Genomic DNA, 24,949 nt, shown 5'->3' with positions numbered 1-24,949 from the left:
TCATTGCCTACTGGAAAAATGTTCAAACAATAAATTTAAAATGCAATTGTGTGTAGAAGTAGACTGTTATCATGGAAATGTTCTGAATAGGGCAGTTTTGTCATTATTGGTGCATGCATTTTGCTTCATTGCCTACTGGAAAAATGTTCAAACAAATTTAAAATGCAGTTGTGTGTGGAAGTAGACCTTTATGGTGGAAATATTCTGAATAGGGCAATTTTGTCATTATTGGTTAATGCATTTTTGTTTCATTGCCTACTGGAAAATGTTTAAACAAATTTAAAATGTGCTAACTTAAGTCTAACAAGTGTGCAGTATTATACAAGGAATATAATTTAATACAATCAGGAAGGTGAATCAAGGAATGCATACATGTATGCATGGCCCTAAAAATGTGTTTGAAAACAGCACACAGGAAAGTGTGAAAAGCTCAAAATCATGGGCACATTTTAAGCTTTACTCTTGTTACCAAAGTAATGGATGAAGGTAAAACAGTTCACACCACATTACATTGACCTGGCTAAGCCTTTTGACACAATCCTCTACCCAGGTGTAGTACAAAAGATGAATAATGTAGGAGCAAACACTTACATCACTAGCTGCATTGCCAGCTTGGCTCACAGGATGCAGGAGATCAAAACAGGGGAAGAAACCAGTCACCAATGAAGTCCCCCAGGGTTTGGTGCTGAGACTTTTTCTGTTTGGCATATACATCTCAAAAGTAAAAGGAAATACCAAAGAGCTATGGCCAGCTAAGTTTGAGATGACTGCAAGCTAGGAGAAGTTATTGAATCCCCAAATGACTTAACCATCATGCAGGAAGGTTTGTCCCAAATAATAACTGGTGTCAAAATCATGACAATGCCCTCTGAGAACTGATCCAATTGTTTGGCATTTGGGAACTTGTGTGTACAGTGACCTAACTTTTGACCAACATGTGCCAAGAGTCATAAGAAAGCCTTTCTGTATTGCACAGCTTATAAACAAATTGATTGTGACTAGATCTAGAGATGTTGTTGTCCCTTTAACAAAGCTCTCATTATGTCAATCATTTTGTATAATGCCCACTTTGGCATGTATCTGTCCAGTCCCATGCAACAATTGTAATACCTTCAGAGATACCTTACTAAAAGGATACAAGTCCTAAACAATAGGTCTTGCATGGACCACCTCAAAGATTTATTACTATACTCAGTATCCTACAGAGTGCTTAGAGGTGACATGTCTGGCATACAAAGCATCCTCCGACATAATACAGATGGACCTACTGAACATCGACAAGTCAAATGGCATCAGAAATACTCAGTCCAGGCATCTAAACTGAATGTTGTGGACAGATGGATATATATCACAAAGGCTACTACTGTTCTGGAACAGACTATCCATAAAAATAAAGCAAAGCTCATCCATCCATATTCAAATGCAACTTGGATCTAAGGATGGGTAACAGAAAATGTACTCCAGGATTTCCCCTCATGCCACTAATGGATAGAAGCAGTTCCTAAATGCTGCATTCGTTACATGGCCCCCTCAAATTATCTATGGCATGATCACAGTTGTTCTCACTAGGGCTAATATGCAATTATCAGCCATGGGGATAGCTAAGATCAATCAGAAAATGTTAATTCAAGCTCCAAAAGGGAATTGGCTAAGCTTAAAATGTCCTCCAAGTGAACCTATGTTGTGGTAGCAAATAGTTATTAAAAAATTACCCTTTTTAGTTGACTAAGTGCCCCTGTCACCCCCCCCCCCTCCAGTCTTTAACAGCTTCCGGTGCCCCTGTACATATGGGAATGGAGTGTCACACCAACAGTGACAATAATCTAGAGTCAAGGTTCACACTGCTTGGTGTCTAGCCGTACTATTAGATATAAATGTTACCATAATAATAGAGCATACAGGTACATTGCACAAGTCATACCCAGTTTAAGAGCTAGACTGCACAGCTGTGAACAAGTAATGCCTGTAAGTGGCATACTAATATACTATTAGAAGTAAGAAATATACTAATAACTAATATACTATTAGAAGTAAGAAATATAATAATGTACTATACTACAACAGCTAATGCCTGTAAGTGGTATATCAATACACTATCGGAAGTAAGAAATATACTAATAACTAATATACTATTAGAAGTAAGAAGAAAACAGTACAACAGCTAATGCATATAAGTGATATACTAAAATACTAACAGAAGTAAGATATACTAATGGATTCTAGTAGAACAGCTAATGCCTTTAAGTGGTGCACTAATATACCATTAGACATAAGGATTGTACTAACGCACTATTGTGCAACAGCTAAAGACTGTAAGTGGTATACTAACATACTATTAGAAGTAAGAAGTATACTAATGTACTATTATACAACAGTTAAAGACTATAAATTGTGTACTAATATACTATTAGAAGTAAGAAGTCAACAGGTAATGTCTACAAGTGTTAATCTTACATACTCTTAGAAGTAAAGTGTATACTAATGTACTACAGTACAACAGCTAATGCCTACAAGTGGTGTACTAATGTATTATTAGACATAAGGAGTATACTAATGTACTATTGTTTAACAGCTAAAGCCTGCAAGTGGTACAGTATAACAGCTAATGCCTATATGTGGTAATACTATTTGAAGTACAACGCATACTAATGTACTATAGCACAATAGGTAATGCCTATAAGTAGTATACTGATATACTATTAAAACTAAGAAGTATATTTATGTAGAATAGGATGACAACCTATGCCTTCATTTGGTATACTAATATACTATTAGAGGTAAGAGGTATACTAATGTAGCCTAAGACAACAGCTAATGCCTATAATTGGTATACTAATATACTATTAGAACCAATAACTATACTAATGTGCTATTGTACAACAGCTAATGCCTATAAATGTTTTACTGAGAAGTATACTAATGTACTATTGTATGATAATGCCTATAAGTGGTATATTAATATACTATTAAAAGTAAGAATCACATTAATGTACTGTTGTACAACAGGTAATGTCTATAAGTGGTACATCAATATACTGTTAGAAGTAAGAAGTATACTAATGTACAATTGCACAACAGGTAATGCCAATACATGGTATACTAATATACTATTAGAATTAAGAGGTATACTAATGTAGCCTAGACTTCCGTGGTGGTGCAGCGGTAGCATTGTTACCTCACAGCAAGAGGTTTTCCCATTCGATTCTCTGCTGGAGTGCGGGGAGTGCCTTCTGTGTGGAGTCTGCATGTCCTCCTCATGGTTGGGTGGGTGTTCGAAAGACATGCATAAATGGGCGTGCCTTCGTTGAAGGTTGAACATTGAGCTGGCACCTCAGCGTTCGTGAAAATCTACTGCCAATCATTAGTGGACCGGAGTTCCACTGTGGCGACCCCTAACCGGGAAAAGCCGAAAGACAACAACAACTAATGTAGCCTAGGAGAACAGCTAATGCCTTCATTTGGTATACTAATATACTATTAGAAGTAAGAGGTATACTAATGTAGCCTAGGACAACAGCTAATGCCTATTACTGGTATTCTAATATATTATTAGAATCAAGAAATATACTAATGTGCTATTGTACAATAGCTAATGCCTACAAATGTTTTACTAAGAAGTATACTAATGAACTACTGTACAACAGGTAGTGCCTATAAGTGGTATACTAATATATTATTAGACGTAAGAGGTATACTAATGTAGCCTAGGACAACAGCTAATGCCTATTATTGGTATAGTAATATACTATTATAACTAAGAAATGTACTAATGTACTATTGTACAACAGCTAATGCCTCTAAATGTTTTACTAAGAAGTATACTAATGAACTATTGTACAACAGGTAGTGCCTATACGTGGTATACTAATATACTAATAGTAAGAATCATACCAAAGTACTGTTGTACGACAGGTAATGTCTATAAGTGGTGTACTAATATACTATTAGTAAGAATCATAGTAATGTACTGTTGTATGACAGGTAATGCCTATAAGTGGTATACTAATATACCATTAGTAAGAATCATACTAATGTACTATTGTACAACAGCTAATACCTATAAATGTTTTACTGAGAAGTATATTAATGAACTATTGTACAACAGGTAGTGCCTATACGTGGTATACTAATATACTAATAGTAAGAATCATACCAAAGTACTGTTGTACGACAGGTAATGTCTATAAGTGGTGTACTAATATACTATTAGTAAGAATCATAGTAATGTACTATTGTACAACAGCTAATACCTATAAATGTTTTACTGAGAAGTATATTAATGAACTATTGTACAACAGGTAGTGCCTATAAGTGGTATACTAATATACTAGTAGATGTAAGAAGTATACTAATGTACAATAGTTCCAAGTATCACTAGCATGGCTTGCTAATATTGTGTTTAGATAGACTGCTGAGAAGATTGAGAAAAATGCAACAGAGCAGGGATATTTTTTGCAGCAATAAAGGGTACAGAATAATTGTCAGACAAAAGAAAACAGGAAGTTGTACTATTACATATGCAGTCTGTAACTGTTGTTAGGCAGTTGCATGTGCTACACACTATGTAATATCCATGATGACCCCATCTTTTTTGTACTTGGCAGTTGGCTTAGAAGATTTAAACTATGCAGTTAATGAGGTGTACCTTCTAGTCCAGGGTTTGATTCCATCTTCCTGGATTTGGATGCCATGTGACTCTGAACAAGTTGCTTAATCAGACAGTGCTTCTGGCTGAGTCTGAAAAGGTCCATGTTGATCAGTTAACAAAGAAATACCTTTCAATTATGATTCACCATTGTTATATAGGGCAGCACAGTGGCACAATGAGTAGCATTGCTGCCTCACAGCAAAGGTTTCTTTGGTTTGATACTCGGCTTGGGTGTCTTCTGTGTGTAGTCTGCATTTCCTACTTATATTTATATGAATTTCTTTCTGGGTTCTCCAGTATCCTCCTACCTCCCCAAAACATGGGTAGGCAAATTGCTGACTCTAAATTGCCCCAACTATGTGTGTGGTGTATGTGACATGGCAGAAAGCCCAGCAATGTACTTTTGTTCCCTACGTGCCTAATAAAGTCTGTGGTTGATGGCACCTGTTCAAGGTGTTGCCGTAGGAGTTCCAACACGACTCAAAGCATGAACGAATGGCTGAACTCTCACACAAGCAGTCAGCATAAGATATTTAATTACATTTTCTTGCAACTGTCCTTGCTCTACAGTTTAATGTGTCATTTCTTATGACTATTCTGCTCTGCATGTATTGTTCACAAACCTATGCAGGATTACTTCCCTAGGTTGTGGCTGAATATGAACACTTCTGCCAACTTCGCTTTCCTGGTTACTAAGAGGAAATGGCAGAGGTAAAAATGCAGACATAAAACTAAAAGGAAATTATAAAGGGTGTGTGGTGAGGAAAGAAATCTGTATTTTAGACTACACCTGAGAAGGATTAGAATCAATCTATCGGAGGTTAGGCAAGAGTGCAGCTTGGTGAAATAACTATTACTTTTTTGCATTTGCAAAACAGTTTATTATCCAAATTATACTCACTGCATTTATTTTCCCAAAAACCCATGCACGCTAGCGTTATTTTTTTTCAGAGCAGTAAAATATTCTAAAAATTCCTAAAAGTATTCAGTCAAGGTGACAGTGATCTAGTTTGAAAAGACAAAAAAATGATTTGAGTAAGACTAGCCAAAAAAAATGCATCTTCATTCTTGTTAATATTTACTGGAACATACCCATTTCCCCTGCAGCTTTAATGTCGATATTGTCATAGCCACTGCCTATTCGAACAATGACTCTCAAGGCCTTGAACTTCTCAAGATCTTCGCGAGTAAGCGTGATGGTGTGGTACATCATGGCTCCCACTGCTTCATTCAAAACCTGAAACAGACAGCAATTAACTGCAGCAAGCAGGTCAGGAATGTCGGTTACAATACTTCCTGAATAGAGTTTTAATGATACCCAGAAAGATTACAAGTTCATAGTGCTTCATCTTCAACAGATGTCAAGAAAGTCAGTATTTGTAAAGCACTACTCATCTGAAAGGCCACAGCAGATCTCAGTGACAAGAACAGCTTATTCAAGGTTAAAAACCTTTTACTTTGTAGACTTTTATTTGTAGTTTAACACTGTCATCCAATCGAATATACTTTATGCTGCCAACAGTTGCATTTAGAAACAGTGGCTAAATCCTACTGAAATGCTACCAATGAAACTGTTACTCAAGGTGATGGAAGAAAAGCGTTTACACTCAGCTGTTTTCCACTTACAGACTGATCATTCTGTCATGACTTCATGTTTCTAAATACATTTAATTATGATTTCACTAATCATTTCTCATTAAATGTGGAAAACTTGATTTATTTAAGGTGGTAGGCTTTCAGAGCTAATTAAGAAAAGATCACTTTCAATGTGCTGAATTAACACTGCTGGAAGTTAAATAATGAGACACCTCATCTGGATACAGAGGGCCCTGTTTCTGCCTGCCAAATTAAAAAAATACTGGAAACACTTGTGATCAAATGGTAAAATAATAATGCAATTTGGAAATTTGTGATATGTCACCATTAAGTTTGATAACTGCTAGACAATCCCACATATATGCACTTTCCTCAGACCATGATAATGTAAAACGGGTACCTTTTCATGGATTTCCTGAGTCGACTGTGCATCACAGAATGCAACAGTGGCCAAGTCTTTCAGGATTGGCATTTCCACAGTACAGTCTCTGCCATCCAACAATGCCACTAAAGGACGTGGGTGCATGGGACCATTCATGATCTGCGGACGGATACCTTGCAATCAAACAAAACATCAATAATTGCAGTGTCATTTTAAGGCAACAAGAAACTCAACAGAACTTAATAACAGCAGGTTTAAAAATTACATTATTAAATCAACAACTATAAGAAAGGACATTAACTGACTAGTTTCATCTTCACTTTAATATGGTGTGGAAGCACATGAAAAACAGTTCAGGTTACACAGGTAACAGTGCAATAAACATCATGGAGTAAAACAACATAACAGGAACTCAAAGATGAGCCATGCATTGACTGCCAGAAATCAATTTTAAGTTTCATTCACCTGCAGAAACAAAGTACTATTTTTTTTTCTGAAACAGCATTTCTTAAATAATATTTTGCATGTGTCCTAACAAATAACCCTTGGTTCACCCAAGATACCTTTTATGTAAAAATAAACCCAACCCATTGGCAAGGCAGAATATGTAGTACATACACACACACACACACACACACACACACACACACACACACACACACACACACACACACACATCTATACCCATCTATATGTGTGCCCATGTGCATATACATACACGTGTGTGTATGTATATATATATATATATATATATATATATATATATATATATATATATATATATATATATATATATATATATCCCAACAGAATTCTGGTGCACGTTGGCTCACTGTGTGCCCGGACTGTACCAATATATAAATCAAAAAAACGAAAGTCCAGCACTACTGAAATACATATATTACATACAAATAAGATGACTTTATCCTGTGTCTTTAAGAAACGGGTATATAAATGTATGTACTACAGCAGAATGTATTATACCACTGAGAATGCCAGGGGGCGAAACCGGTTTGGAGTTTCTTGTTGCTGTGACTGTTTGTCGGCCAAGGGCATTTGCCTGAATAAGTACTGCTGAATGTAATACCTGGACTTTTTACTTTATTTTATTACATTTATATGTAATATATGTATTTTAGTAGTGCTGGACTTTCGTTTTTTGTGATTTATATATATATATATATATATATATATATATATATATATATATATATTTATGATTCCATTATTATGATTGAATTTACTTAATGTCGAATGTAAAATAGCATCATTAAGAACTTCAAACATACATAACACTGAACGGTCTAAATACTGAACATGGAAAAGATCTTCACAGTAAAATCTCTCAAATGTGTCTGATACAGGAAGTTTTTTTTGAAGATAAAGCGTAGGGTTAGTGTTGGGAACAGGGACAGGGTTAGGGTTAAAACACATTCCTAAGGTGGGCAGGACAACTAAGCAAATTTTAACACTGCCTCTTCCACCAACAGTAACCTTACCTTACCTTAAAAAAACCCTTCTCATAACACTACCACTAAAAAGATATACTCAGGCACATACACACCACAAACACTACCAAAACGACATCATTCTCCCAACCCTAACCTTAACATACACACGCTCTTGCAAACAAACACATAACGTATCATATTACTTAACACTGACCTTAACCCTAAAATACACACACTCATACAACACATAACATATATCCTCTTACCTAACCCAACCCAAACCTTAAAATACACACTCACACAAATATAAAACCTTACCTAACCCTAAAATGAATACACTTGCATGCAAACACATAACATCTATCCCCTTACCTAAAGCCAACCCTAAACCTAACCCTAACAAGCAAAAACATGCACAAACACTCTTACCCCTTTCATAGGTTGGTACTAGGCTATCGGCCCTAGGGCCTAAACAAGCCTAGCCATAACAATTCCCTGGATATTTCTTCCCACAATATTTACTTCCCTGGACCCCTGTCTAGCCCAAACCCCACTTACCTGTCTTGACAAAACATACCTTCAAGGTGTCCAGTGTTTTAATATACAAACTAACTGGCTTGCCAGGCCTAATGCACAACCTTCAACGAAGGAACGCCCATTCACACATGTCGACACACAGAAGACGCTCTAACTGAGAATTGAATGTGCAACGTCTAACTGTGAGGCGACAATGCTACTGCAGCACCACCACCGCAGTCTTGTCCAGTGTTTTAATGTATGATTGTTTAATAACCTCTGCCATCTCTTAGGATAGGTTCATAGGAAGTTATTTGACTATTGGCCCTGAGGCCATTATAAGCCTAGCCAAGAGTTTAGCCCATGTTTAGACAAGTCAGCACCCGATGCCCCTGTCCAGCAGGGACATGGGTGGAATCCCCAAGGTGTATTTTCTGTTTCCCGTCCAGTTATCCATGTTGCACTTAAAAAGGGGTAAAGAAGTACTCTGCTTTACATGGAGAGGGAGTCTATTCCACAGCTGGGGGAGTCTCTGGGACACAAATCTGTCCCGCCAACAAGTCCTGCTGATGTCACAGACCAGGTTGAGGCTGCTAGTGTGGGTTACCTGAGTGGAGCTTGACTTGCAGATATGCAGCAGTCCCATCAAGGTGGGGTCCAAGATCACCTTTTATGAAAGACAGAGGTCATCTTTGAGGAGTCTGTATGAAACTGAGTAGAGGGATAGGGCTTTTAGCCTATCTGTATATGGTAGATGTTTGAGGGCCTTGATTCTCCTGGTGAGGAACCTCTATGGTCTCTCCAGCTGCTGCATGTGCTTTGCGAGGTACATGCCAAAAGGGATGTTATACTCAATAATGGGCCTTATAAGGGAAGCATACATGGATGTTATGACCTCCTTGTCCCTTACTTATGAGGTGGGCCATGCAGAAGGTTTACGTACAATGCAACATGACTGTAAGTTGAGTGCTGTCACTGACTCACCAAATAATGTTAACATACTGCAAGAGGGTCTCACAGCTACAAATTACTGGTGCCAAAGTCATGGCCTTAAGTTAAATGTAAAAAAATGTATTATCATACTATTCAAAAAAACACAGCCCCTACTGATTACCACATAAACGAGAACCACCTAAGCACACATCCTGTGGTGAGAGACTTGGGTACTCAGTTTGACAATCTCTCATTCGATCATCATGTGGCGGCAGTGGTCAGAAAAGCCTTTTACTTGGTTCATCTCATAAGTAAAGGAATTGCATCCAGAAAAAATTAGGTTATTACCTCTCTGTACTCCTCCATCATTAGACCTATAACTGAGCATAATGCCCCATCTGGTATGTACCTCTCCAAACACCTGCACCAACTGAAAAGGCCACTTAAATACCTCAAAAAGAGAATCCATGGCCTCCAAAACCTGTCTTATGTGGCTAGGCTCAAATCACTATCACTCTACTCGGTATCATACAGATTGCTCAGAGCTGATCTGTGTCTCACCTACAAGGCAATATCGGACCCCGCCTTACTAGAGATGCTCCATATCTGTAAGTCTAACTCCTCACGCATTACCCGCTCAATTGGCCTAAATCTAATATACGACATCAACAAAACCTGCTGGAGAGACAGGTTTGTCTCCCAGAGGCTGCCCTGCCTCTGGAATAGACTACCCATACATGTCAAAGTACCTCGCCGACTCTCTTCAAGTGCAACCTTGATGAGTGAATGGGAAACCACAAATTTGTCCCAGGGTTTCCACCTTTGTCCCTCACTGATAGGGCAACAGGTGCTGACTGAGGTTTCTTTTTTGGGGATAAACTCTTGGCTAGGCTTGTAAGGGCACCATGGCCATTAGCCGAGTAACCTCCTATGATTCTGTGGTGGTCAAAAGTCAGGTTGCTATCAACCTGGGTGCCCAAATCCCTCACGACTGATTGTGAGCTTAAGATGTTTTTATTAATGTGACAATTTGTGGGGACATCACTCTCTCCAAAGAGGATGATGATGAATTTTTTGGTATTCAGCTTGAGGCCATGTTTCTGGCACCAGTCATTTGTCTGGGTGAAACTCTCTTGGAGGATGTCCACATCACTAGGTGAATTGATGACAGCACCCAGCTTGCAGTCATCTGCAAACTTGGTCAGCCATAGCCCACTGGTTTTGGCCTGCACAACAGAAAGGTATATCCCAAATAATAGAAGCCCCAAGACCATATCCTGGGGTACGCCCCTTGTCACAGGTCTACTCATTGAGGTGGCTTCCCCTAGTTTGACTAGGTGGGCTCTATCAGTGAGCCATCTGGTAACATACGGTTTGATGCCGAGTTGACAAAGTTTATCTATTATGCCCGAGTGGGGAATAGAGTCGAAGGCTGTAGCCAGGTCAAGGTAGGCAGTGTACACTGTCTTCCCTTCATCCATGTCTTTGGTGACTGTCTCAAAGAAGTCAACCAAATTTAACAGACATTGATGAAGCCAAACTGGATAGGATTGAGTGTTTGGAGGTTGCCAATGTCCTTATTAATGAGGTCCATAATAATCCGTTCCATGGCCTTGCAGATCAGGCTAGTTAGGCTGATGGGTCTATAATTTCCAGGATTGGTGGACACTCCACCTTTGTGCAAAGGGATGACAGTGGCTGTCCTCCATTCAGCTGGGCATTTATCAACCCAATGTGCATTCACCCAAAATGCAGGAGAAATATATATATATATATATATATATATATATATATATATATATATATATATATATATATATATATTCACACACACACATACATACATATATATATATATATATATATATATATATATATATATATATATATATATATATTCACACACACAACACACACACACACATATATATATATATATATATATATGTATATATATATATATATATATATATATATATATATATACATATATATACATCTCCACACACACACACATACACACACACATATATATATCTATATATATCTATACATATATATATATCTATATATATATCTATATATATATATATATATATATATATATATATATATATATATATATATATATATATATATATATATATATATATATATATATATATATATATGTATCATCATCTTCTTTTGGCTGTTCCCGTTAGGGGTCACCACAGCAGATCATCTGTTTCCATTTCTTCCTGTCCTCTGCATCATGCTCTTTCACACCAACCGCCTGCATGTCCTCTCTCACCACATCCATAAACCTTATCTTAGGCCTTCCTCTTTTCCTCTTACCTGGCAGCTCCATCCTTAGCATCCTTTTCCCAATATACCCAGCATCCCTCCTCAGCACATGCCCAAACCAATGCAATCTCGCCTCTCTTGCTTCGTCTCCAAACTGTCCAACCTGAGCTGACCCTCTAATATACTGATTCCTAATTCTGTCCATCCTTGTCACACCCAGTGCAAATCTTAACATCTTTAACTCTGCCACATCCAGCTCTGACTCCTGCCTTTTTGTCAATGCTACCATCTCCAACCCATATAACATAGCTGGTCTCACTACCCTCTTGTAGACCTTCCCTTTCACTCTTATTGGTACCCGTCTGTCACAAATCACTCCTGACACTCTTCTCCACCCATTCCACCCTGCCTGTACTCTCTTCTTCACCTCTCTTCCACACTCACCATTACTCTGAACTGTTGATCCCAAGTACTTAAACTCATCCACCTTTACCAACTGTACTCCCTGCATCCTCACCATTCCTCTACCCTCCCTCTCATTTACACACATATATTCTGTTTTAGCCCTGCTGACCTTCATTCCTCTCCTCTCTAAAGCATATCTCCACCTCTACAGGTCTCCTCAACCTGATCCCTACTCTCACTACATATCACAATGTCATCTGCAAACATCATAGTCCACGGGGCCTCCTGTCTAATCTCATCTGTCAACCTGTCCATCACCACTGCAAATAAGAAAGGGCTCAGAGCTGATCCTTGATGTAATCCCACCTCCACCTTAAACGTATCTGTCACTCCCACCGCAGTCCTCACCAATGTCACACTACCCTTGTACATATCCTGTACCACTCTTACAAACTTCTCTGCCACTCCTGGCTTCCTCATACAATACCACAACTCCTCTCTAGGCACCCTGTCATATGCTTTCTCTAAGTCCACAAAGACACAATGCAACTCCTTCTGACCTTCTCTGTATTTCTCCAACAACACTCTCAGAGCAAATATTGCATCTGTAGTGCTCTTTCCTGGCATGAAACCTTACTGCTGATCACTAATCATCACCTCCCTTCTTAACCTAGCTTCCACTACTCTTTCCCATAACGTCAAGAAGTGACTGATCAATTTTATCCCTCTGTAGTTACTGCAGCTCTGCACATCACCCTTATTCTTAAAGATAGGTACCAAAACACTTTTTCTCCACTCCTCAGGCATCCTCTGACTTTCCAAAATGTCATTAAACAATCTGGTTAAAAAATTCCACTGCCATTTTTCCTAAGCACCTCCATGCTTCCACTGGTATGTCATCTGGGCCAACACCCTTTCCATTCTTCATCCTTTTCATAGCTGTCCTCACTTCCTCCTTGCTAATCTGCTTCACTTCCTGATTCACTATCCCCACATTCTCCAACCTTCTCTCTCATTCTCTTCATTCATCAGCCCTTCAAAGTACTCTTTCTATCTACTCAACACACTCTCCTCACTTGTGAGTACGTTTCCCTCACTGTCCTTTATCACCCTTACCTGCTGCACATCTTTCCCAGCTCTGTCCCTCTGTCTAGCCAATTGGTACAGGTCCTTTTCTCCCTCTTTAGTGTCCAATCTCTCATACAACTCTCTATATGCCTTATCCTTAGCCTTCACCACCTCTCTCTTTGCCATGCGCCTCATCTCCTTATACTCATGTCTACTTTCTTCATCTCTTTGACAATCTCACTTCTTCTTCGCCAGCCTCTTCCTCTGTATACTCTCCTGTACTTCCTCATTCCACCACCATATCTCCTTGTCCTCCTTCCTCTGTCCAGATGTCACACCAAGCACCTTCCTAGCAGTCTCCCTTACTAGCTCTGCTGTAGTTACCCTGCTATTTGGTAACTCTTCATTGCCTCCCAGGGCCTGTCTTAACTCTTCCCTGAACTCCACCTCACAATCACCCTTTTTTAACTTCCACCATTTAATCCTTGGCACTGCTTTCACACTCCTCCTCCGCTTCTTGATCACCAACATCATCCTGCAGACCACCATTCTATGCTGCTTAACTACACTTTCCCCACTCAGCACTTTACAGTCTCCAATCTCCTTCAGACTGGCCCTCCTACATAGGATATAATCCACCTGTGTGCATCTTCCTCCACTCTTGTACGTCACCCTATGCTCCTCCCTCTTCTTAAAATACGTATTCACCACAACCATGTCCATCCTTTTTGCAAAATCCACAATCATCTGACCTTCTGCATTGCTCTCCTTAACACCATACCTACCCATCACTTCCTCATCCCCTCTGTTCACTTCGCCAACATGCCCATTGAAGTCCGCTCCAATCACTAGTCTCTCACCCTTGGGTACACTCACCACCACTTCATCCAACTCACTCCAAAATTTTTCTTTCTCATTCATCACACACTCAACTTGTGGAGCATATGCACTAACAACATTCATCATTACACCATCAATTTCAAGCTTCATAAACATCACTCTATCAGACACTCTCTTCACCACCAAAACACTCTTGGCATACTGTTCCATTAGGATAACCCCTACCCCATTTCTTCTGCCATCCACACCATGATAGAACAATCTGAACCCGCCTCCTATACACTTGGTCTTACTTCCCTTCCATCTGGTCTCTTGCACGCACAATATATCAACCTTCCTTCTCTCCATCATATCAGCTAGCTCTCTCCCTATACCAGTCATACTGCCAACATTCAAAGTTTCTACCCTCAGTACTACACTCCTAACCTTCCTCCTCTCTTCCTGCCTTCGGGCATGCCTTCCCCCTCCTCTTCTTCTTCGGCCAACAGTAGCGCAATTTCCACCAGCACCCTGTTGGCTAACAGTACTGGTGGCGGTCATTGTTAACCCGGGCCTCAACCGATCCGGTATGTAATTATGAAATGTTCTCCGCATCAGTAATTTGGCAGAGATTTTATGTGTGTGTGTGTGTGTGTGTGTGTGTGTGTGTGTGTGTGTGTGTGTGTATAGATAGATAGGTATACATTAATATAGATATTTTATTTATTTTATTTATTTTACATTTGTTGACCGGGCTAGTCTAGCTGGATATATTTCCATTTTCAGTAGAGGCCCGGGGAGAAAAGCTCCACACAGAAATATACATAAAAAGAAAAAAACCTTACAATTAAAAAGCAATAACAATAATAACAAATGGCAATATAATGTCAAAATAAAAACTTAATTAAAGAAGATATATCAAAAGTATAACTTGTATGAGTAACAAAGATTCAAGTTAAAGGATGAGATGACAGTGAGAAAATATAGAGTGACAAGTTGTTGTACAGAGAGAGTTAGAGGTAAGCAAAAGGGTAAAATATCAGAGAAAGAGGGCAAAAATACTATAAGTGGGTAAACAGGAAGCCATCTAAGAGAGGACTGTAAAACAAAAGAAGCAAAAAGACTTGCTAGATATGAGACAAAGAGAGGTAAAGAAAAATAAGAGTTAGGAAGAAAGAGTTATAAAAGAAAAGAAAAGAAAAGAAAAGGAAAAGAAGAGACAGTGGCGGAAAATTTAGGAGGAGGATAAACAGATGTAGGTAGGAAGATTAGTCAGGCTTTATACAGGAACAGAGCCAATGGCTTTTGAAGTAATTCTTAATTTCTTGTTTGAAGAGAGGCAGAGATGCGAGTAGAGTGATTTCACTGGGTAGTGTATTCCAGCTTCTTCCAATTGTATTAGAGAAAAGAGAGTCACCGGCTGAGTTATTGGACTTGGTAGGGCAGGCCATTAGTTTCTTAGAAGATCTAAGAGAGTTGAGATTATTATAAGGGATTAAAAGTTGAGAAAGAATAGGAGTGTTATTGGGCTGGTATAGTAATTTGTGGGCAATATTGAGTTGGGGAATAAGCAAAAGGTGTTGAAATTCCACCCATCCTAGTTGTTTCAGGTTCACACAGTGATGTGTTCTATAAGGGTTGCCAGTAGCAAATCTGGCAATGTTGTAATAGGATGTGGCAAGTTTGTTAAGGTTGGCTTTCTTAAGGTTGGTAAAGATTGGAGAAGCATAAAGAAGTGTAGACATAAGATGGGAGTGGGCAATTGTGGCTCTGGCAGAAGCAGTTAGGTAGGGTTTAATTCTATATAAGGATCCGATTTTTCTGTTTACTAATTTGATAGTGTTGTTAATGTGTTGATCAAAAGAGAGATTATTATCAATTGTTATTCCTAATAGTTTTGTTGTTGGTTCAGGGGAAATGACAGTAGCATTATTTGATGAGATGGTGAAATCAAGGGGTGGGGACCGAGAGGTAGGGGTGAAGAGGAGAAGTTTAGTTTTTTTGGCATTAAGAAGAAGGTAGCGTTTAGAAAACCATGTTTCAACAGTGTTGAAGATGCTTTGAGTAAATGAATGAAGTGTTGTAGAAGAAGATGCTGAGCAAATTAGGGTAGAGTCATCAGCATATTGTATGACGGTTGCTTGAGGAATTGCTAGATGTAGGTCATTAATGAATAGAGTGAAAAGAAGAGGTCCGAGAATTGAGCCCTGAGGGACACCAATAGTTACAGGTAATAGAGAGGAAGTTTGGTTTCCCCAAAGAACTGCTTGTTGTCTATTGCTAAGATAGGATGTAAACCATTTAATGGCAAGGTTGTCAAAGGAAAGGGATGTGAGTATATTGATTAATATAGAGTGGTTAACCATGTCGAAAGCTTTAGAAAGATCAATAAATAGTGCAGAAGAGAGAAGGTTATTGTTGCGGTTCCTATTTATGGTGTCTATAAAGGAAAGAAGAGCAGTGGTAGTACTATGATGGGGTCTAAAGCCATGTTGACAGTTGGCTATTAAGTTATGTACTGAGAGATGATTTAGAAGTTGTTGGTGTATACATTTTTCCATAATTTTTGCTAATGGAGAAAGGAGTGCGATTGGTCTATAGTTAGAATAGTCGATAGAGTTGCCACCTTTGTGTAAAGGGATAATGTAGGACACTTTCCAGATGTCAGGGATAGTTCCCTCTTGGATTGTTCTGTTTATGAGAATGGAAATAGGATATGTGATTGCTTTTGCAGCCTTTTGGAGAAAAAGAGAAGGGAGGTTATCAGCAGAGGGGGTACAAGGCTTGAGTTTTAGGATGAGTTTATAGATGAAAGAGGTAGAGATAGGTTGTAGTTTAAAGTTAGGGGATGAAGCAGCTTGGATTTGTGAGGAGTTTGAGTTATTGATGTTCATTTGTTTGGTTAGGGAATGAATAGTTTCAGTAAAGAATAGGTTGAAAGCGTTAGCAGTTAGGAGAGGGGTGTCTGGGTCCGCATTAAGCGGGCTAGGTGTTTTAGCTGTACCTGGGGACAGGAGTTTATTTACTGAGGACCAGAAGGCCTTTGGATTGTTATGATGAGTCTGTTGAAGTTTGCAGTAAAAGTATTTTTTGTCTGCAATTATAGCCTTTTTAGTAAGGTTTCTAAGCTGACGAAAGTGCAGCAGATCAGGATTATTTCTGTAACATCTCCATTTAGACCAGATTTTATTTCTGGAGAGAATTAGATTTCTGGTTTCTCTTGAGAGCCATGGGGCTATATTGGACTTCATTTTAATGGTACGCTCAGGAGCATGTCTATTAAGTATGGATAAGAAACTTGTGTTAAAGTATGATACTGCATCTTCAAGAGGAAGTGTTTTTAAGGGATTCCAGTTGCATTTACTAAGTTCCATTTGAAATGAGTCTACGTTAAACTGTTTTGTGGAGCGTATTTTTCTAGTATTAGGGAGGTTAATAAAGTCAGTCTTTTCTCTTTCTATATAAGTCAAGGAATGGTCACTGACATCATCTGGCAGGGTTCCTACTTTGTAGGTGTGTTTGGTATTATTTATCAATATCCAGTCTAGAATACTTTCTTTATTATTAGGCTTATTGATTCTTGTAGTTGAGGTAATGGTTTGGGTAAAGCCTTGGAGGTTTATATGGGAAGTTGGATTCTTGGTATTTATGCAGTTCCAGTCTATATTAAAGTCACCTAGAATTATTGTTTCTTGGGGGAGAGTTGTAGATACCCAGCTAAGAAAGGCTTCTAAAATGGGTATGTTATTACCTGGGGGTAGGTATATACAGATAATGTTAAGGGATTTCTTGGTGTTCAAGTGAAGTTTGATTATGATGGCTTCTACTTTGCTATCCTGGGTTGGATCTATTGTTAGGGTGGAGATATTTAGTTGATTGTTAAAAAGAATTGCTACTCCGCCACCTTTACGTTTAGTACGGTCATGTCTAACAATATTATAGCCTTGGGGTATGATTTCTGTATCTTTAGTGTCAGGCTTAAGCCAGGTTTCAGAGAGGCAAATAATGTCAAAGGAATGGATATCAAGGAGAGCATGTAGGTGAGGTATTTTATTGTTTATGCTTTGAATGTTTAGATGTCCTATTAGGAGAGTATTGTTAAGTTTAGTTTTAGGAGTAAGAGGTGAAGGGTTGATAGGGCCAGGGTTAGGGTGTATGTCCCCATCCTGTAAGGTGTGCTTCTTTGGTTTGGTTATTACGATGTTGTTAAAGTAGGTTTTTACTTTCAGTTTTCTATCTGTAGAGAGGCCATGCTTAATGTGTATGAGTCTGTGGAATTTAGGTAGAATGTAGTTGGGGGTAGAGGTACTGTTGGAATATGATATAAAAGATATGTCTAAACAAGGTAGAGTTTGCTTATGTGAGAGGGTAGGCTGGCCATAGAGAGGGGTTTCAAAGAATGTCAGAAGGTAGAGTGAGAATAGTGTAGGTAAGAGTAATACAGAAAGTATGAACATAGTTAGGAAATAGGGAGCCATTATAGGGAGCCAGATAGAAAGATATATCTGTATCTATCTATCTATCTATCTATCTATCTATCTATCTATCTATCTATCTATCTATCTATAGTATATCAGGCATCCAACTGAATGGACAGTAAGCCAACAGCTGTCTGATCAATGCCATTTGGTTGAAGCAGACAGATGATCAATAGGTGTGTGATATCAACAATCCTGGGTAGGGGTATATTCCCTTTCCCCAGGGATTGTGCAATCTCATAGTTAGTATATATGTACATATCTATATCTATCTATCTATATATATATATATATATATATATATATATATATATATATATATATATACACACTTAGCAGGGGGTATGGGGATGACAGCTCTCCTGCAAAAACACTTTACATTGGTTTAGTCCACTCTGGGGTAATTCCTGGAACATGCACAGAACACGTCGATATATCTGAGTTCAAAGTTATGACATCACTCTACTGGGTGTCAGCGTACTGTCTGTTTCATTGGGTGCCCAAGACCCATATCTATCTATCTATCTATCTATCTATCTATCTATCTATCTATCTATCTATCTATCTATCTATATACACACACACACACACACACACACACACACACACACACACACACACACACAAATATAATACACACACAAGCATACACACACAGACCACTTATCACATGCTTCACTCCTACAGTCCACATCACAAAAAAATCCAGCACTTTCCTGTGGTACATGAAAGGTGTGGAAACTGAAAATGAACAAAGAAAAGTGTGTGCACATGACTTTTTTTCCTCTGGACGTCAGATACTGAGAAAATCACTTTTATATCCACCGCTATGCTTTATTATCTGATGCAAATGCTTTATTGTGTCATTTAAGTTTAAAATCTGCTTTGGTGTGTAACAAAAAATGCTCGAGTCCAGTGGCATATAACTGGTGCTCATAGTTGGAATCCTCCCAAAATACATTCCTAATTTATCTCTTTTGTGGCTTAATGCAGCCCATTTACTTATCAGAGAAGACTTTTGGTTTATACTAAATCTTGTACAGAACTCACAGCAGACTAAAGGTGTTTCATCATTATAAAATGAAGATAAAAATAAAAGATGTTGCAGCAACTACTTTATGTCAACCATAAGTAAGAACTCTTTTTGTTTTTTGTTTTTTTTTTGTGATAGGCTTTGTTTCTGACACTGATGCAGAGGAAAAAAAAACACCCATTTTATTATAATTACCTTTAGATTTTATTGTCATCACTAACCTACTAAGATGATCAGACGTCTAACTTTAACTTCTAACAGCATATTACAAGTGTTTTCTTCCTATTCTAGGAATAAATGATTAAATGTACATTTGGATGGAAATATCTTTCAATTTCACTAAGGATATTTTCTTTTAATACTGAATATATCAAAAGTGAAAATATTTTTAACAACATGAAAAATGGTGGCAGGGGAAAATCTTTATCACAAGATCAAAACAACATAATCACTTCTTTAAATCGTCAGTAGGAAAAAAAAGTGACAATATTATAACTGTAAATAAAAAAAAAATAGAAGAATTTGGCGTCTCTGTCTAAAAGAAGTGAAGCAAGAATTAATAAAAATAAGACTAAAACTTTCAGAATTTATGGAAGCTGCAACTTTAAAATGGAAATTCAGTGAATGCATTTTATGTGTCTTTTGACATTCCTGTAGTACTGACATGTAGGTGGATATTCTTGAATGAAAGATGCATTTAACAACTTAACAAAACAAAAATGATAGAAATCACATTTTTTAAGTTTTTTTAGGCAGTGTGAAGAAAAGCTACACTTCTTTGGAATATCTTAAGGATCAAAAAGTAAAGCTCAACAACATTCAGCAATTTCTAAATCTGTCTTACAGGAGACACCCAGGTTTAAACCTTGTGTGTCTTTTGAGACATCCCCCTTTGTACTATCACAAAACAAGATAATAATTCTTACCCTAGAATGCTTGCAATAAGATTTATCAAGAGCAAATGGCATAACTGTATCATCTGAGAATGTTTTAACAGTTTACAGTTGTACTTTCAACTTCTTGTCTGATGAGTTATACAGTAGACTAGATGTTTTTGAACAAGGTTTTTTCTGAAAGTTAAGCTGTATCTACAGCCTAATGTATTAAATAAAACAGCTTAGGGTACAAATAATGATGAGGTAACATGACAGTCTGTCAACAATGACTTAGTTTTTTATGTAAAAATAAAATAAAAAAAGAGAAGGAAAAAAATTTTAATGCAATTTTTGTTTTTCATGTACAAAGAAACAAAGATAATTTAATGTCATTTTAAATATGTAGTTAGGAAATCAAAGTGTCTAATTAGCCTCCTTGTTTTTCCCCTTGGACCACGTTTTTTCATTTCAACAGAAGGATGGCCTGAGCAAAAATCATCAGTAAGGAAAGAATGTAGGCCTTATTTTTCTTTTTTAAAGAAGAAATAAGTTGTATTCAAGGCTTGATCTTTAAAGCTGACAAAATATAGTTTCCAAACAACTGAGAAAAACAGATGTTTGAGAAGCTACTTGAGTTACATCTAGGAAGAGTAAACTGCAAAGAAAGAGCAGGGGATATAATGTTTTGCTAGGAATGTCAAATCAGATAGAAGTCATCATCAGCTGATAAAATAACAGCTCTAAAGAAGTGATGCTAGCATACCCAGGTCCTGTCTGTCTATGAAGTTCAGTGGGATGATATCTGTTCCAGTTTAAACAACTCATGCATCTAACATGTGTGGATTATAATCCCAAATTCCTTGAAATTATCAAGATGATAGATCTCAGTAAAATTGGATTAGTAGATTTGTCTATATTTTTGAAGGAGGGGACTTGTCTGTGAAATGCAAGTTAGAAATTCAAGATTTGTGCAGGAATGGGAATTCAGATATATATCAGCCAGCCCACACTTCCTTCAGTCCAACAGTTAAGTGTAGATAACTATGGAAACAGTGAAGAATCAGAATTTTGTGATTAAGATCTGTAGCAAACCTATAAAGATTGTCACCTTACATTTCTAGGAAACAGGAATACTCTATTGCAAGAACACACTGTCTCAGTAGCTGAAATGTTGATTTACAGAAAGTTGAAAAGCAGATTACCTACTTCATATACTTTGCTGATGTCTAAAAATATATCTGAGCTTTGGCTGGCTAAGATCTACTTGCAATCAACTGGAGATATAAGCAAATTTAAGTACACTTTTATCTGCACTTTTTCATATAGTACTGCATTGTATTTATTTTTGTTCCTCACTGAATATTAATTGAACTGAAAATTGTGGCTCTGTGTCTCTACAGAGAGCTTGTTAGCAGTGGGGGGTAGTTTCATTTCATTGGTATTCTGTGTTTTAGCCTAGGGGCTGTCCTGCCTTATATAAGTGGTAGATCTTAGGTTATGTCTGCTAAATATCTGAGCTTTGGCTGGCTAAGATCTACCTGCAATCAACTGGACGTATAAATGAATTTAAGTACACTTTTATCACCACTTTTTCATATAGTACTTCATTGTATTTATTTTTGTTTCTCACAGAATACTAATTGAACTGAAAATTGTGTCTCTGTGTCTCTACAGAGAGCTTGTGTCTCTACAGAGAACTTGTTAGAAGTGTAGCCATTAATAGCAGTGGGGGTTAGTTTCATTTCATTGGTATTCTGTGTTTTAGCCTAGGGACTGTCCTGCCTTATATAAGTGGTACATCTTGGGTTATTTCTGCTAAATATCTGTGCTTTGGCCGGCTAAGATCTACCTGCAATCAACTGGACGTATAAGCGAATTTAAGTACACTTTTATCACCACATTTTCATATAGTACTGCATTGTATTTATTTTTGTTTCTTACTGAATATTAATTGAACTAAAAATTGTGGCTGTGTGTCTCTACAGAGAACTTGTGTCTCTACAGAGAACTTTTTAGAAGTGTAGCCATTGATAGAAGTGGGGGTAGTTTCACTTCATTGTTATTCTGTGTTTTAGCCTAGGGGCTGTCCTGCCTTATATAAGTGTTACATCTTGGGTTATTTATGCTAAATATCTGAGCTTTGGCTGGCTAAGATCTACCTGCAATCAACTGGATGTATAAGCGAATTTAAATACACTTTTATCTACACTTTTTCATATAGTACTGCATTGTATTTATTTTTGTTTCTCACTGAATATTAATTGAACTGAAAATTGTGGCTCTGTGTCTCTACAGAGAGCTTGTTAAAAGTGTAGCCATTGATAGCAGTGGGGGTAGTTTCACTTCACTGGCATTCTGTGTTTTAGCCTAGGGGCTGTCCTGGCTTATGTAAGTGGTACATCTTGGGTTATTTCTGCTAAATATCTGAGCTTTGGCCGGCTAAGATCTACCTGCAATCAACTGGACATATAAGCGAATTTAAGTACACTTTTATCTGCACTTTTTCATGTAGTACTGCATTGTATTTATTTTTGTTTCTCACTGAATATTAATTGAACTGAAAATTGTGGCTCTGTGTCTCTACAGTTCATTCCCACCCCCCTCCCTGTTCTAGTTTTGGTGTTAATCTTGGTGGCTTTGAAACTGCATGCCCCTCTTGTAAATTTGTATTTGGATACTCCTTCTGGACCCATCTCATTTGCTCACTCAACTGAGTGCAGTGAGATCATATTCTGATTTCAGGCACTCCTACTGTGTACAAAGAGAGCATTTGGGAAGGACAACCCCTGTAGCCTCTTAATCCTGCTCTGTTCCCTCCCCAAAAAAAAAAACTTTATTCAGCTGCTCTTACTGTAACTGTCTTACTTGCTGTTCTGCGTGCTGTTATCTGTTCAGTTGCTCTTACTCTGCATCTATTACTGCTTGTTAGCAGCCTTCTAATTTACTGCCTTCTGCACTTGTTTTTAGTTGTTTGTTAATTTAATTGCATTTATTTAAACTGTATTTGCCTTAATATTGCTACACACTCAAGTGTGCTAGCCTGCACTGCATTTTGAATTGTATTTACTGCTGTTTTAGCTGCTTTTCCGTAAAAAAAAAAAAAAAATTCTAAGCTTGTTTCCTGCCTTTCCTGTAACTAGTCTAGTCTAGATACAGACTTTCTGTATCCAGGACTGTTGGTAAGCTTCTGAGCCCCCCAAGCCTTTCTGTGTTGGAGGGAAGCCTTCTAGCTTATCAGTGGGAGTGGTATGCACTAGGTAGCCTGTCTACCACAGGAAGAGTGGGTTTTGGCCCAGAAATTGTAGTTCACTGGCCGCTTGGGCAGTTTTTCCATCTCTTTCTACTTTCTGGTTTAAAAGCACGCATTTGCGTTTGCTTCCCCACCTTTTCTGTTACTAGTCTAGTCCAGGTACAGATTTGCTGTATCTAGGACTGTTGGTAAGCTTCTGAGCCCTCCAAGCCTTTTTGTGTTGGAGGGAAGCCTTCTAGCTTATCAGTGGGAGTGGTAAGCACTAGGTAGCCTATCTACCACAAGAGGAGTGGTTTCTGGCCCAAAAATTATAGTTTATTGGCCGTTTGGGAAGCTTTTCCATCTCTTTTAACCTTCTTTTTTAAAAGCCTGCTTTTGTGCCTGTTTCCTGCCTTTCCTGTTACTGGTCTAGTCCAGGTACAGATTTGCTGTGGTAAGCTTCTGAGCAGCCCAAGCCTTTCTGTGTTGGAGGGAAGCCTTCTAGCTTATCAGTGGGAGTGGTAAGCACTAGGTAGCCTATCTAACACAAGAGGAGCGGTTCCTGGCCCAGAAATTGTAGCTTATTGGATGTTTGAGCTGTTTTTTTTTTTCATCTCTGTCAACTTTCTGGTTTAAAAGCCGCATTTATGCTTGTTTCTCACCTTTCCTGCAACTAGTCTAGTCCAGATACAGACTTGCTGTATCCAGGACTGTTGGTAAGCTTCTGAGCACCCCCAAGCCTTTCTGTGTTGGAGGGAAGCCTTCTAGCTTATCAGTGGGACTGGTAAGCACTAGGTAGCCTATCTACCATGAGAACAGTGGGTTTTGGCCCAGAAATTGTAGTTTATTGGCCGTTTGGGCAATTTTTCCATCTCTTTCAACTTTCTGGCTTAAAAGACCGAGTTTGCGCTTGTTCCCAGCCTTTCCTGTAACTAGTCTAGTCCAGATACAGATTTGCTGTATCCAGGACTCTTTGTAAGCTTCTGAGCCCCCCAAGCCTTTCTGTGTTGGAGAGAAGCCTTCTAGCTTATCAGTGGGAGTGGTAAGCACTAGGTAGCCTGTCTACCACAAGAGGAGTAATTTTTGGCCCAGAAATTGTAGTGTATTGACCATTTGGGCAGTTTGTCCATCTCTTTCAACTTTTTGGTTCAAAAGCCTACATCTGCATTTGTTTCCCACCTTTCTTGTTACTAACCTGCGGGAAAGCACTAGAAAGCCTTAAACTGATAC

General features: G+C 38.2%; 1 protein-coding gene across 8 annotated transcripts in view; it reads right to left on the bottom strand.

Annotated features, from left to right (window-relative positions):
* CTBP2 (C-terminal binding protein 2) overlaps window positions 1-24,949 on the bottom strand; it is a 2,784,951-nt gene that overhangs the window by 438,611 nt on the left and 2,321,391 nt on the right. For all 8 annotated transcript variants that reach the window (XM_044056194.1, XM_044056191.1, XM_044056196.1 and 5 more), the window contains 2 exons: window positions 6,645-6,799; window positions 5,741-5,885 (listed from right to left, as the gene is read on the bottom strand). In XM_044056194.1, the coding sequence (XP_043912129.1) occupies window positions 5,741-5,885; window positions 6,645-6,799 (300 nt within the window). The remainder of the gene's footprint in view (window positions 1-5,740; window positions 5,886-6,644; window positions 6,800-24,949) is intronic.

The sequence above is a fragment of the Protopterus annectens genome, chromosome 14.part0 (assembly GCF_019279795.1).
Source record: "Protopterus annectens isolate FY-2018-M chromosome 14.part0, PAN1.0, whole genome shotgun sequence".
In the NCBI taxonomy this organism is placed as follows: Eukaryota; Metazoa; Chordata; order Ceratodontiformes; family Protopteridae; genus Protopterus; species Protopterus annectens.
Note: the sequence above shows the minus strand (reverse complement) of the source record. Positions and strands in the feature narration are given on the sequence as shown.